The 16,234-nt window shown below is 40.9% G+C and overlaps 1 protein-coding gene across 3 annotated transcripts in view; it reads left to right on the top strand.

The window, feature by feature from the left end:
- The window catches only part of tdrd3 (tudor domain containing 3), a 143,112-nt gene that overhangs the window by 61,380 nt on the left and 65,498 nt on the right, over positions 1 to 16,234 (top strand). For all 3 annotated transcript variants that reach the window (XM_043691162.1, XM_043691163.1, XM_043691164.1), the window contains exon 10: positions 4,737 to 4,862. In XM_043691162.1, coding sequence (XP_043547097.1) covers positions 4,737 to 4,862 — 126 coding nt within the window. The remainder of the gene's footprint in view (positions 1 to 4,736; positions 4,863 to 16,234) is intronic.

Genomic DNA, 16,234 nt, shown 5'->3' with positions numbered 1-16,234 from the left:
TCCCACTCTTCTGATTTCCCACTGTTCTTAGCCACTTTATAGGATCTCTCTTTTTCTTTAATACATTTCCTGACTTCCTTTGTCAGCCAAGGTTGTCTAATCCCTCCCCGGTTAATCTTTCTTTTCTTGGGAGTGATCCTCTGTACAGTGTCCTCAATTATACCTATAAACTCCTGCCATTTTTGCTCTACTGTCTTCCTGGTTAGCCTCTGCTTCCAGTCTATTTTAGTCAGTTCCTCTCTCATGCCCTCATAATTACCTTTATTCAACTGTAACACCATTACATCCGATTTTGCCTTCTCCCTTTCAAACTCCAGACTGAACTCTATCATATTATGGTCGCTACTTCCTAAGGGTTCCCTTACTTTAAGATCTTTTATAGAGTCTGGTTCATTGCAAAGTACTAGGTCCAGAATAGCCTGCTCTCTTGTGGGCTCCATGACAAGCTGTTCCAAAAAGCCATCCTGTAAGCATTCCATGAATTCCCTTTCTTTAGATCCACTAGCAACATTATTTACCCAGTCCACCTGCATATTGAAGTCTCCCATGATCAATGTAACCTTGCCTTTCTGACATGCCTTCTCTATTTCCCGGTACATGTTGCGTCCCTGGTCCTGACCACTGTTAGGAGGTCTGTACATAACTCCAATTATGTTTTTCTTGCCTTTGTGGTTCCTCAATTCCACCCACACAGACTCCACATCATCCGACGCTATGTCATTCAATACCATAGATTTAATTTTGTTCTTAACTTGAAGGATGATCTTCTTGGTCATCCTTCATTAAATTCTGAAATCCTCTTGATCTTCAAGCTTATTTATTTCTCGAGCGCTTTTTTAAAAGACTTTAATGTAATGTTAACTTTTAGTTTCTCTTGTTCGCCATGGTATTACCACTTTTATTAGGAACATAAAGGCAGGTGTTGGCCTTTCCTCCAGCATTCTAGATTTTGAACAATTCTCTATGGCAGTCATATTCTTGAACTATCCCCATAGCTCTTGATGTCAGTCACGATTAAAAATCTTTTCTTATCTTGCTTTGAGCCTATTTATGATTGAGCTTCCCCAACTATTTAGAAAACTCTCATGAATGAACTTAAACTCCACCCTAATAGTGCACATTTGTTTTACATCACCTTTGTGAAGATTAAAGCTCTGGTTTCCATATTATCCTGCATTCATAGCAAACCTCCTGAACTACACTTTAGATCAGGGAACATTGCAGCGCAGTTTAGGACCCTCGGCCCTTGATGTTGCGTTGACCTGTGGAACCAATCTGAAGCCCATCTAAGCTACACCTATTTCATTCTTATTCATATGTCTACCCAATGACCATTTTAAATGCCCTTAAAGTTGACGAGTGTGGGCGGCACAGTGGCACAGTGGTTAGCACTGCTGCCTCACAGCGCCAGAGACCCGGGTTCAATTCCCGCCTCAGGCGACTGACTGTGTGGAGTTTGCACGTTCTCCCCGTGTCTGCGTGGGATTCCTCCGGGTGCTCCGGTTTCCTCCCACAGTCCAAAGATGTGCAGGTTAGGTGAATTGGCCATGCTAAATTGCCCGTAGTGTTAGGTAAAGGGTAAATGTAGGGGTATGGGTGGGTTACGCTTCGGCGGGTCGGTGTGGACTTGTTGGGCCGAAGGGCCTGTTTCCACACTGTAATGTAATCTAATCTAATCTACTACTGTTGCAGGCAGTATGTTCCACACTCCTGCTCTGAGTAAAGAACCTACGTCTGACATCTGTCCTATATTTATCACCCCTCAATTTAAAGCTGTGTCCCCTCATGCTATCCATTGCCATCCGAAGAAAAAGGCTGTCACTGTCCAACCTATCTAACCCTCTGATTATCTTTTATGTCTCAAACTTTGCCTAACATGATCACTACTCTTTTAATCAAAGAATTTCTGTAGTGGAAGCAGGCCCATACAGCCCATCGAGAGTACACTGACCCTCCAAAGAGCATCCACTCCCTCACCCTCTCATCCCTGCTTTTATCCAAATATGTACAAGTTAGGTGGATTGGCCATGCTAAATTGCCAGGTAGTATTCAGGGATATTCAGGCTAGCTGGGAATGCAGGGCTACAGGGATAGGGTTGGGGTGGGTCTTGGTTAGATGCTCTTCGGAGAGGCAGTGTGGACTCAATGGGCCGAATGGTCTGCTTCTACGCTGTAGGGATTCTATGATATTTCGGATTGTGGGTGAAACTGTAGCGCACGGAGGAAATGCATGACATGAGAAAGTATGAACTCTATACCGACTGTCACCCAAGGCTGGAATCTAGCCTGGGTCCCTGGTACTGAGCCACTGTGCTGCCCCTTTTGGAGGTCTGTGATTTCATCACGTGTTTGCTTTCTGCTCCCTACATCTTATCTCCACTTAAATTGATTCTGATCAATTTTTTTTCATGTTAAGGCTCTTTCTGCTTCGTGTCTATCTCTTATCCTATATCTTCAGCCCATGTCCATCTTAATTTTGCATAAATGTTTGTTTTTAAAATGAAGTATCCTGAACTATTCCAACCTTTGTCACGACATAATCATGTCTCTATGATGACAGGTTAAACCTATTAGTTTTATCTGTGTTAATAAGTAACCCATTTTATCATGAATGCTTTGTGCAGATGAGCTTAACATTTTCCCCAGGATATTATGCCCCATAACCGTTGCTAAATTCTCTGTCCGATTCTCATGTAATTGTTCTGCGTAATTGTACTTAGATTGCTCTTTTACTGAAGACCATGACTCTTTTTTTATGGCTATTTTGACTCCTGCCTCTTATTTTTCTCTCCCCTTGCCCAGACCCCAGTTTTGTGCAAAGCTCTTATTTCCTACCTGAGATGTTTCAACACCTAGGTTCTCCAAACATGGATCCTTCCTTCCTTTATCTTTCCCACTGTTTCATCCTTATGCCTGTATCATGACTTTATTATCAGGGTTGCATCTGCCTCGCCACACTCTTTCATCAGATATACTGAAATTCGCGTAATTAAGACTGTAAGACCAAAGGAGTAGAAATTAGGCCATTCGGCCCATCAAGTCTACTCCGCCATTCGATCATGGCCGATAGGTTTTTCAACCCCACTTTCCCGCTTTCTTCCCATAACCCTTGATCCCCATGGCAATCAAGAACTTATCTATCTCTCTTAAATATACTCAGTGACCTGACCTCCACAGGCCCTCTGTCAAAATGAAGTCCACAGATTCACCACTCTCTGGCTAAAGACGTTTCCCCTTGCCTCTGTTTTAGTGGGTCTTCCCTTTACTGTACGGCTGTGCCTTTGGGTCGTCGTCTCTCCTGCCAATGGAAAGTCTTCCCACCTTCCACTCTGTCCAGGCCATTCAGTATTCTGAACATTTCCATCAGATTTCCCCCCCCCATATCCTTCTAAACTATAGTCCCAGAGCCCTCAAAGGCACATGTTAAGCTTTTTGTTCCTGTGGTCATTCTTGTGAACCACCTCTGGACCCGCTCCAGGGCCAGTACATCCTTCTTGAGGTATGGGGCCCAAATTTGCTTTCAGTGCTCTAAATGTTGTCTGACCAGCGCCTTCTAAAGCCTCAGATGTACATTGCTTTTTATATTCAAGTCCTCTCAAGATGAATGACAGCATTGTATTTGCTTCCTTATTACTGACTCAACCTGCAAGTTTATCTTAAAATCCTGGACGAGAACTCCCCCAAATCCTCTTTGTACTCCAGATTTCTGAATTTTCTCCCCATTTAGAAAATAATTCATGCCTCCTCTTCCTGCCGAAGTGCGTGATCTCAACTTTCCCACACTGTATTTCATCTGCCACTTCTTAGCCCACTTTTCTAACCTGTCTAAATCTTTCTGCAGCCTCCCTGCATCCTCAATACTACCTGCCCCTCCACCTATCTTTGTATCATCTGCATACGTAACCAGAAAGCCTTCAGTTCCTTCATCCAAATTGTTAATGTATAAAGTGAAAAGCTGTGGTGCCAACACTGACTCTTGTGGAACACCACTAGTCACTGGCTTTCATCCTGAGAAGGACCTTTTTATCCCCACTCTTTGCCTTCTGCCAAACAGCCAATCTTTTATCCATGCTAGTGCCTTTCCTCTATCACCATGGGCCTTTATCTGACTCAGCAGCCTTCTGTGTGGCACTTATCAAAGACCTTTTGGATGTCCAGATCGATAACATCCATTGGCTATCCTTGGTCTAACCTACTTGTTAATTCCTCAAAGAATTCTAACAGACCTGTCGAGCATGACCTCCCCTTGATGAAACCATGCTGACTTGATTGCTTCTCAACCCAATATCCACAATAGCTATTCAATTTCCAAGTATTCAAGAGTTGGAGAATATTGGATCTGCTACCTTGGAAACCAGTGTAAGCCAATGAACATCAGTGAAGTGTAGGTAGGGATTTGAAAGGGAGAGAAGGTATAAGATAATACACTCTCTGTTCGTTCGATCTATAAAAATAATTTACTGGAGCCCTAACAATTGAACATTGTTATCTCTAAATACTTAAATGTTGTGGATGAGGGCTTGCTATTACTCTTCTGAGACTGAATAGTACATCAGATGTTTTTAATTTAGCTGCTGCCATTTTTAGAAGACCTGAGCCATTCTTTGTGATTCTAAAATATTGTTTTAAATAATAATCTGCATACAATATATTAATGTATTGAAGGTTAATGCACAGTATTCACTTACGTGTTCTTTCTTAACTAGTTTGCTTTCATCTGTTGGACATTCCTTTAGGAAAAGGAAGAGGTAGAGGCAGGTCAAGACCCGAAGATGATGACAATTTAACAAATGCAAGGCCATCTGCACCAAGCACGTTATTTGATTTCTTAGAATCAAAGATGAGTTCCTTAAGTGTTGAAGGTAGGTACTTTTGGATTGTGAGGAAAAGCAAGAAGAATGCTTGACTTGTCTATTTGAAAAAGTTTTGTAAGTATGCATTCAAGATTTTTATTACTATTGTATGACACATGGATGTCGCTTGACAGATCCGCCTTTATTGTTCCATCTGTGCTTTTTCTTGAAATTCTCATCACACTGGGGTTTACAATTGACTGGAAGCGGAACTGGACAAACCGTGTAAACAGGGTGGGTACAAGAGCACATCTGAAGCTGGGCATTCTGTGATCAGTAACTGCACTCTGACTTCTCAGATGGTTGGGGGTAGCTCCATTAAGAGTCAAGTGTGTGGTGCTGGAAAAGCACAGCAGATCAGGCAGTATCCGAGAAGCATTGGCATTTGGGGCAAGAGCTGATTAAGGACGTTTGCCTGAAACATTGATTCTCCTGCTCCTCGGATGCTGCCTCACCTGCTGTGCTTTTCCAGCACCACACTCTTTATTCTGATCTCCAGCATCTGCAGTATTCACTTTCTCCTTGTAGCTCCATTAAGAGCTGCATTTAGTGTAGTCTAGAACAAAGCAGTCTGCTTCAGTGGTACCCCATCTATTATCTTAAATATTCACCCCTTTCCACCACTGAGCATACAACTAGCAGCAACGTGTTTCATTTATGAAATATACTGCAGCAACTGAGTATCCTCAAAATCCATGATCTCAATCATCTAGATAAAAGCTTAAAGGCTAACTGGCCTATTCCTGGTCTTATTTTCTATATAATCTGATTACCATCTTATACACCCAAAAGATTTGAATCAAAAATTAATTAGGAATTGAAATCTCTCAATGGAAGGGAAGTTGTTGATAGAGTGCAAACACTGTGACCAGCAGAGATTTGATTTTATAACATGGTTGTTGAAATTTCCTGGCAGGACCTTTGCTGTTAGTGATTGATCACCTGACCAACTCAACCTGGGTATTGATTACTAGAGTGTTTTGTGCCAAATGACAGCGTTTGGCACTTTGTTCTTTGTTTTTTTTTTGAAAAAGAACAGTACAACATAGGAACAGGCCCATCAGCGGACCAATCCTGCACCAACATTTGAGTAAGTACCTGTATAGGAAAGGTTTGGAGGGATATGGGCCAGGCGCAGACAGGCGGGACTCTCATTTGGGATTATGTTCAGCGTGGACTGGTTGAACTGTTTTTAACTCTCCACATGACTCTGACACAATGCCTTTCTAAACCACAAACCATTTCCCTGTACAGTATACAGTCCGTATCCTTCTATTCCCTGCCTCTTAAACCTTGCTATTTTGTCTGCCTTTACCATCTCCTCTTCTGTCAGCATATTCTAGACTCTTTGCCACCCTCTATGTTTAAAAAAAATGTTTCTTATGTCCTTAAATGTACCCCTTTACCTTAAATCAATGTTTCCCAGTAACTGAACTTTCCACCGCCAGGGTAGAAAGAAAATTCCAACTATCTATATTTTATCTATGCTAGGTCACTCTCCACCTCTGGCATTGAAATGAAAACAGCCAAGCTTATTTAGTCTGTACTCATAGTTCATACCGTCTGGATCAGACAACATCATGGTAAACCTCTTCTGTACTCTGCCAAAGTCTACTTGTAGTGTAGCGACCAGAACTGTATGCAATATTTCAAATGTGGCCGAACTGAAGTTCTGTTCAGCTGCAATATGATTTGCCAATTTTTGTACTCGATGCTGTGACTGTTGAAGACAAAAATGGTTACCTGAAGAGAAAAAGACTGGTGAAGACAAATATGTCCCTCACAGTTCGTCAAGTGAATTCATAATGGACAACAAAGATGGCACACCAGTTGAACAAATACTTTGGATCTGCCTTCACTAAGGGCCGCACAAGTAACCTTCTGGCAATGCTAGGAGACAGAGGGTCAAGCATGAAGGTGGAACTGAAGAAACTCCTTTTTGTCAGGAAATGATATTTGGAAAATTGGTAGGATTAAAACCTGATAAATCCCCAGGGTCTGATGTTCTGCATCCCAGAGTACTTGAAGTGGCCCAAGAAATAGTGGATGCATTGGTGAGCATTTTCCAGCATTCTGTAGGCTTTGGAAGTGTTCCACTGAACTGGAGGGTAGCTAATGTCACCTCGCATTTTTTTTTTTGAAAAAAGGAGGGTAAGAGATAATGGCGATTTATTGGCTGGTTAGCCTGACATCGGTGGTGGGGAAAATGCTGGAGTCAATTATTAAAAATGTAATAACTGAGTATTTGGAAAGTGGTGACAGAATCGGTCCAAGTCAGTATGGATTCACGAAAGGGAAATTTATGCTTGACAAATCTTCTGGACTTTTGAGGATGTGAGTGGATAAAGGTGAATCGGTGGATGTTGTGCATTTGGACTGTCAAAAGACTTTTGACAAGGTTCCACACAATCCAAGATGGTGCGTATGGCAGCATTTGGCTCCTGAGCGTGGGGCTCATTTGGAATTTAAACGATTATAGAAAGGATCTCAGAAACACAAAGTCCTGAGGGACTGGACAGGCTAGATGTGCGAAGATTGTTCCAATTGTTGGGAAGTCCAGAACTAGGGGTCATAGTCTAAGAGCAAGAGGTAAGCCATTCAGGACCGACACGGAAGAATTCTTCACTCAGAGTTGTGAACCTGTGGCCAGCTTATTAGATATTTTCAAAGGGAGATAGATGTGGTCCTTGCAGCTGAAAGAAAGCTGGAATGGGGTGATACTGAAATTGCATGGTCAGTCATGCTCAAATTGAATGGTGGTGTGGGCTTGAAGGACTGAATGGACCACTCCTGCACCTGTTTTGTATGCATCTATGTTTATCCACTTGTGTTGTCACTTTCAGGGAACTGTGGACCTGTGCACCTTGATCCCTGTGAATATTAATATTTCTAACTGTTCTGCCATTTACAGTATACTTCTGTAGTTTGGATATTCCAAACATTCCAGTGATTTGCTGACTTTGTCTTAAATTTGCTTGATATTAGTTTAGTGCACAGTTTGCCATACCTGTGCTTGTCTTTAAGATTTTTGCATTGGGCCTGTGATAGAGCAATTAGTGCCGAATTTTGTGCAAGTATTTTGGAAAGTGAGCACTGCTTGGTCTTTGACTCTCCATTCCTTGCTGAAGTTAACATTTAACTGATAATGTTGATCTACACCAGGTTTTTGATCCTTTTGTCTAAGTATGTGCAGATTTGGTGGATTGAGAATTGGAAATTGTAGAGCTACGGGTATATGGTAGAGAGTTAGGTATGGGTGGTATGCTTTTCAGAGGGTCAGTGTGGACTCAACGAGCTTGCTTTTGCGTTGTAGGGATTCTATGATTCTTTCCTTTTGGACAACTGGTAAATGATCCTGTTTGTTTTGCTGATCAATCTAATTTGCAAACTCTTAAAATTGATATGCATGCTTTTTGACTTTGCAGGTCAGTTTTTAATTAATTTGACTCAACAATTTGACCAATGTATGCATCCCAGCCCCAAACATTTCTACTACATATGCATTTTATTTTCTTCCAATGCTTATCCCATTCCATTTGAAAAACTGTTAGACTTTGTCTCCATTATCCAGAAGCAGTTCATTCTACAACATAACCACTTGTTGAGAGTGTTTTTTCCTTGTGTTGTTTGTAATTCAATGTCTTTCTTTATGACTGTTCTGTCAATAGGCCAATTTCTCGATCTCTACTCTGGTTATTTTCTGATCAAACTGTTCAGAGATGTCATTATTGCAAATGTATGAAACAGGTGGGACTTGAACCTAGGCCTTGTGGTTCAGAGATAGAGACACCACTGCACCACAAAAGTGCTTGTCTATCGACTCTTTCTAGACTCACATGACGTTTGAACACCTGGATCAAGCCTCCTCGCATTTCTTTTTAAGGAGAAGAACACCAATTTTGCCAGTCCACCCACATAAATTAGCTAAATCAGCATGGATTTAGAAAAGGGCAAAGAAGTGTTTGATTAATTTACTTCTGAAATTGCAACTGAAAGATTGTTATGAAGTCTGGTTTGTAACTGTGCATTGTACTATAATAAAGCATCATAGGGCACTTCGTAAGAGTATGATAAAGCAAAATTTGATCTCTAGCCAATGTTAGGTGGTTTTTGGGTAGATGACTAAAATTTTTGAAGGGTCAAAATAATAGGTTGCAAGGAACATCTTAAGGGTAGAAATATTCAACCACAGCAACAACTTACTTATATAATGGTTTTATGCAATGAAACATCATAAGATATTCACAAATTGTAGATCTGGAACTCTGAAGTTTTGGGCCCAGACAGCTGAAGGCAAAGCTGCAAATAGTGATAAAGATCATGGGTTATTCAAGAAACCAGATTAGACAGCAAATTTCCCAGTACTCAAAGGTTGTGAAAGTTGGGGAGATCATTGTAACAATTAAGAGCAAGATCATGAAAGAATTTTAAAACTAGGATTAAAAAAAATAAATTAAGGTATTACTTTACAAGTGTCAATCAACAAGTATTAATGACGGATTAGCAAGACTTATGAGAGCTTAGATATCAGCATCAGCTTGAATAATAATCTTGTGGGATGTGAACCTTTTGTTATGATCTCAGTTGATATTATTGCTGGACAGTTCAGATCCCAGAATAATATGTCATATTTAGTTTTGTCTAATTTAATTCTAGTTCCCCTTCAGAAAGTTGCCAGGGAGAGGAATAGGCCTGAGAAGGTAATGGTTGTAGTGTGTTTGGATTTTCAAAAAGCATTGGTTGTTTTAGAAAATTTACAAGTGCTGAATTGTGGAATAGAAATTTGAGGACTAGTTAGTGGACACAAAGCAAAATACGTGCATATGCCCTTCAGGTTGGCAGACTGCAAGTAGTGAGCCACTGTGAGGATCAGTGAATGGGGCCTCTATCATTTACAATCACTATCTGTGACTCGGTGGGAGGGGGAAAAGCATATAATGTATGAAATTCTATCTAGCTGACAATATCAAGTTGAGAAGGAAAGTATCCTGTCTGAAGGACGCGAACAGGCTGGAAAAAAACCCACAAGTTTTGGTGACTTTTAAGAAAGTAATGAATGGAATCTAATGTGGAAATGTTTAATGTCATCTACTTTGGGGAAATATAGAAAAGCAGAATATTTATTTAAACAGTGAGGAACTGCAAAAGTTTGGACTGTGTAAGGACCTGGATACACTTGTACATAACTCGACAAAAGTTAGCATGACAGAGTAAGAAAGCAAATGTTATGTTACGTTACAATTGCTTTTCAATGAAGAAGGCCTCCTTGCAATTTTGTTGGAGCCACATATGGAACACAATGTACATTTCTGGTCTCATTGACCAAAGATGTACAGCTCACTGATTCCGAGGATGAGGGGTCTTGAGTAGATGAGTTTGAAAGTATTCAATTATTTCATTGAACCTTAACGAAATTCTTAAGCAGTTGACAGGTATTTGCTCTGACTCTGGGATCTGAAATAGGTATAGTTTCAACACCTGAGTGACCATCAAGAACTGAGTTGAGAAGTTTCTTCACTGAGTCATGAATCTTTTTAATTCTCAATACCAGAAAAGTAGAGATGCTGAATATAAATAAACAAATATTCAACAGAATTTTGGACATCGAGAGTGTTGAGGGATAGGAGAATGGAAAGGTGAAGCTCAAGTAAGTAATAAGATACAATTGCAATGAATGACAGAGCCTGCTCTAACAAATGACCGGCCCACTTCACATTTCTTGTTCTATGAATTCATCTTTATATAGTTTGACTAAAACTACTGGATTGTGTGGAATGCAAACCTTGACCACTCTCTGAAAATGAAGATACTGAAGGAAATTCCCATAAATGTCTTTAACTTCCAGGGCTCACTATAATTTTGATTGAGAATAAAGAAGAAAATAGTAGTTACTTCATGTGTAAAATTGTCTTCATCTTCCAGATGTCAATATTGCACCAGTCCATCCTTGTGGTAGGTTTATGTAGTGGTTAGGAGCACAAACCTCATAAGAAACCAGAGTAAACCATTTAACCACTCATGTCTTCTCTGCCACTCAATAGGATATTACTGATCTGATTGAAACCTCAAATCCGCATTCCCACCTATCGCTAATAATCTTTTGCATCCTTGCTTAACAATTATGTTTCTATTATTTACTTGCTAAATATCCAAGAACTTTGCTTCTGCCATCCTTTCGAGAAGAAAATTTCAAAGACTCGTGAGAGAAAAGAATTTGCCACATCTGTTTTAGATGGATTTTTTTTTTTAACAGTGAACCCTAGTCCTAGATTCTTCCATACGTGGAAGCAACCTTTCTATGTCGACCTTGCAATACTTCTCGACCCCTGATATGTTTGAATCAAGGTGCCTCTTATTTTTGCACTGGAGTTTGGAAGAATTTGGTTTCTTCAGTGTGAGTGTTTGCTATCTTGCCTCCTGATGTTTCATAGCATATCTGAGGTAGTAGACCATGTAAATGAAACCAATCATGAACATGCCAAGTACTGCAATATAAAGAGATTTTAGATTATTTCTTTGAATTTGAACAATATGAAATTTTGAAGTGGAGTTGCTTTTCACTTTTCAACCCGAAGCACTGAAAAGCTTTGTCATTGCTGTATGTTAGCAGGTCTATTTGCTTATTTAGAGCTGTGTTGCTGGAAAAGCGCAGCAGGTCAGGCAGCATCCAAGGAGCAGGAGAATCGACGTTTCGGGCATGAACCCTTCTTCAGGAATCCTAATAGCTTATTTATTCATTTTTGTTAAAACCATGCATGTTTATAGAGACTAACAGCCTTTTATTTTAGCAGAGATAGATAAATATTGGACTGGGGTTTGCTGGAGGAGGGCAATGTTACTGGGACCATTCACTGATAGGTGAGGCAGCAGATGATTGTGAATCTTTGAACTGCAGGGTAAACTATGCACTGTACTCAGCTAATGTGATTTGAGGATTGAGTAATAAGAGTGTGAATATGATTAAAAGTGATTAAATTCAAATCTGTTACTGAAAAGAAAATATAGGGAAAGAAAGCTTGAAAGAAAGAGGTAAAAAGGAAAGTAAGATAAAAAATTTAAAACAAGACTTCAATATTCCAAAACACATTCGCTATCAGCAAGTTTATAAAATGTACAGGGAGATTAGACATGAAAATTCAGTTTTGTGTAGCTAATAGTGATGTCGGGCAAGTTATTTTGCAAAAATGTGGCAATTCCCAACTCACTGGGTTTTGATGGGTTTTACTTGTTCATGGAATGTGGGTCTTGCTGACTAGGCTAGTATTTAATACTCATCCCTAATTGCTGCGAGGGCATTTGAGTGAACCATAATGCTGTGGTGTTGGCTGGAGGCTAGACCAATTAAGGATGGCAGATTTCTTTACCTGAAGGGTATTAGTGGATCAGATGGGTTTTTAACGATAATCCTAAAAGGTTATGATCACCTCCTAAGCAAATCTTTGATTCCATACTTTTGTTTAATTTCAAATTTGCTATCTGCCGTGATGGGATTTGAGCCCAGGTACCCAGAACACTAGCTTGGTGCTCTGGATTACTCATTCAGTGACATTACTGCTGTCACTGTCTCAACCTAAACTAAACTAACTAGCACTTTGAAAAGTAGAAAGGAGAGGAAGCAAAGTCGAAGCCAGAATTGGATCAGCCATTATCTGACCAAATAGCAATAGATTTGTTGGCCCACTCCTCCTGTCCCTAACTTGGATGTGCTTATGTTTCGAACTTTGCTCAACTGCAAGATTGATTTAAAAATTCTAATCATGTTATGTACAGAGAGGTCTTTATATTGGATAGGATTTGGCCAGTGCCTCCTGTACCAAATTATCGGTCCAAGTGTGAGGTTCCCTTCTTGAAATACTTGAACGTTTGATGCAAACCTGTGAACAGCCACGACTTATTTCAGCAATCGCAGCTTTTGGAGGATCGCTAAACACTCTTCACGATGGTTGCGGAGTGTGTCAAGCGAGGCTCCCTGAACAGGGTTTCACATCACAGTCAGTCATGCATGCAAAATGCAACCCCCCACCATTCCCCCAGAGTCACATGCTTCCCAAAAACAATGTAAAGTGATTAGATTATTTCCAGAAATAATGTGTGATTTAGGTTATTCCTTAAACTGCAGCATTTACAGAGTATGATTAAAAATCACACAACACCAGGTTATAGTCCAACAGGTTTAATTGGAAGCACATTGGCTTTCGGAGCGACGCTCCTTCATCAGGTGATAGTGAGGGCTCGATCCATCCTGCCCGTAAGACAGAAAAACATATCCCTAGGACATGCAATTTCTTACATGTCAGCAGGACAAGTTAATTCTTTAACATCTTATTCCCTCCTTTATCATTCTATGATAGCCAACTAAATGGAACTGAAAAAGGTGCTACTGGCTTATTCATAAGAATCTGATAGCCAGTATTTAAGCAAGCTATTGACACACAACATACAATGATTATAACAACAAGAATTACCAGTCCATGCAGTAGATAGGATCCTTCCACATGGGGGAAAAAAAAGTGTTCACCAGTAAAGTTCTTATATCCACAGTCCTTCGTGATCACTCCACCCCCTCCAAGTTAAGTGGAAACGAGCCAGTTATCCAAAATTTCCTTCAGTAAACTCCAACCTGAAAACAAAATCCAATTTAGCAGGGGTCAGTTTATTTGTGGATAAGGAGCCCAGGCCTCTGGAGATGCAGGGATCAGTGCTGTTCCTGCAAGGTCATAGGGGTCCTGTGCAATAAATTATGCTCCCAAGGCAGGATGCATATTTGCGGGTTACGTGTGGCTATCAGTTTGCTTTTGGCCATCTTTGTGTTCACCTTTGCAAATTCCAACTGGGGAGTCTGAGGATTTTTGGGATCAAATCGAATGCCATTTAATGTATCCTTTGCTGGTTCTGCTCCCACTCTGCTGTCAAATGTAACAAAGCCAACTGGCCATTTTCATGTCAGCTTGATCAATGAGCCTTCATATCCCTTAAATAGTTGAAAGATAATGGAAAACCCACGTGATTTAATATCCATAGGAAGGCTACTGGCAAAAAGCATACAGACCTCCTCCTCAATGTTGTTAGCTTTATCACTTTTCGTACTCAGGACTGGGAGCTGATTGAATCCATTGTGTCCCATTACTCCAGGTAAACGGTGCTGGTGCTAGGGGAGCAGGAGTTGCCAGAATGGCTGCGATGCATTCTGTGGTCAGTTGTCTTTCAGAAGCGCTGAGCAAGGTTCCCAGGAATGTGACTTTGTGCTGAGTGTGCAATGGGTAACTTTTCCAGGGAACTGGGTAAGTGGAGTGGGGCTTGGATCAGATTGTGGAGATTGGTCGGTGGTCCAAAGGCGTGCTTTACCTGTGAACGGAGAAACTTTAGAGATGATGATGTTAGCTGCTGAAAGTATTTTTGCATTTCCTCTCTCATTCCCTCCTTGCCAAGGTGGATAGCAGTATGACTACAGTTAATAAGCATTGGTAACAAAGCATCAGGTATACATGCTTGGCAAACTGGAGTGATGCAGAGGCCTTTTGACACAGAGTGCGAACACTATATTTGTTTTTCCGGGTCAGGGACATCCTCCTGTAAATGCCGCACGGGGACAATGTCTGGTATGCCTGTTTTCAAAGCAGGTGATCGATTTAGCGCCTGCCGGTTCATAGAGGGCACATCAAATTGGGAGCTATTGCCATATTTTTGGCAGCTCGATCAGCTCTGGGATTGCCAGTGCTGATGTCCGTATTGTCCATTACATGGGCAGCACATTTGATTATGGACAGTTGCTTAGGGAAGAAGATGGCTTTTGGACATCTAGTGAGTTATGAATAGGTGTCCCTGAGGAGGTCAGAAATCCGCACTATGACCATAGCTGGCCACCGGTGTCATTATTTTGAAACGTTATTGGCAGACGAGCCATGCCTGGGGGCTCCTCCATCCTATTCCCACCTGACAGTCTGGTCTGGTGCCCCAAAGGGAGCAAGGGCTCGACTGAGTGGGTTTAGTGAGAGAGATCAAGGCAAATCTTAGCTAGCACGGTCCAACCATCTCATTAGTGTCACGCAGGCAATCACTTACTCAATCCACCGAGAAGCTGCATATATGTTGGAATCAAATGTGAGGTTCCCTTCTTGAGATTCTTACACACTTGATGCAACTACAATACACCAACTTCTGTGAACAGCCACGGTTTATTTCAGCAAGTACAAGTTTTGGAGGATTTCTTAACACTCTTCATGATGCATACAGAGCATGTCAAGCGAGTCTCCCTGATCATACATGATTTTACATCAGTCCATTATGCACGCAAGACACAACTCCCTGCCACTCCCCCAGAGTCACGTGTCACCCAAAAACAATCTAAAGTGATGAGATTATTTCCAGCAATAATGTGTGATTAGGTTATTCTTTAAAACAGTGTGAGATTAGGTTACTTCTTAAACTGCAGCATTTACAAAGTATGACTAGATTGTCACATCCTATCTTAAGACAGAAAAACACATCTCCTAAAACATTCAATTTTTACATGTCAGCAGAACAAATTAACCCTTTAACATCTCACAAGCAGCGCATGGTATTATAAAACGGTTAAAGCACAAAAATAAGCTGTGCCAGATCTCTGTCAGAGCACTTTAGTTCATCCAACTCAAATAAATCTTGCTTCAACTTTGCAAGCAGTACATTGCAGATTGTACCTACTTAACCCCATTCTGATTTTTTCGTCTTTGGCCAGTCTGTACTTTCTCGTTCTTGATCCTTCTGCCAAGGGGTCAGTTTCTCTCAATTCTGTCTTAACTCAGGAGTTTTGTTACAGATGTTCAAAATCATATCAGCTGCCTTTTCTCCAAAGTGATGACTCCAATTTTTCCAATCTTGTTCCCTGAACTGAAGTTCCTCAGCCCTGGAACTATTATTCTATATCTTCTCTGCATCCTCTCTATCCCTTAATGTCCTTTCAAAAAAAAAGTACTCCAGTTGATACTGAACCAGTGTCTTATAAAGTTTGTCAAAACGTCAGCACTTTAGTACTATCAAGCTTGATTTATAAAGCACAGGATCCCATATGCCAAATGAATCGATTTGATTTATTATTGGCACATGTACAGAAATGAGTAAACGGTATTGTTTTGTGTGCATTCCAGCCAAATCATATTTTGCATGAGTATATCAGGGCAATAGAACATAGAACATAGAAGAATACAGCGCAGTACAGGCCCTTGGGCCCTCGATGTTGCGCCGATCCAAGCCCACCTAACCTACACTAGCCCACTATCCTCCATATGCCTATCCAATGCCCACTTAAATGCCCATAATGAGGGAGAGTCCACCACTGCTACTGGCAGGGCATTCCATGAACTCACGACTCGCTGAGTAAAGAACCAACCCCGAACATCTGT

Source organism: Chiloscyllium plagiosum, chromosome 6, assembly GCF_004010195.1.
Source record: "Chiloscyllium plagiosum isolate BGI_BamShark_2017 chromosome 6, ASM401019v2, whole genome shotgun sequence".
In the NCBI taxonomy this organism is placed as follows: Eukaryota; Metazoa; Chordata; class Chondrichthyes; order Orectolobiformes; family Hemiscylliidae; genus Chiloscyllium; species Chiloscyllium plagiosum.
The sequence above is the reverse complement of the archived record's forward strand: the minus strand, read 5'-3'. Positions and strand labels throughout refer to the sequence as shown.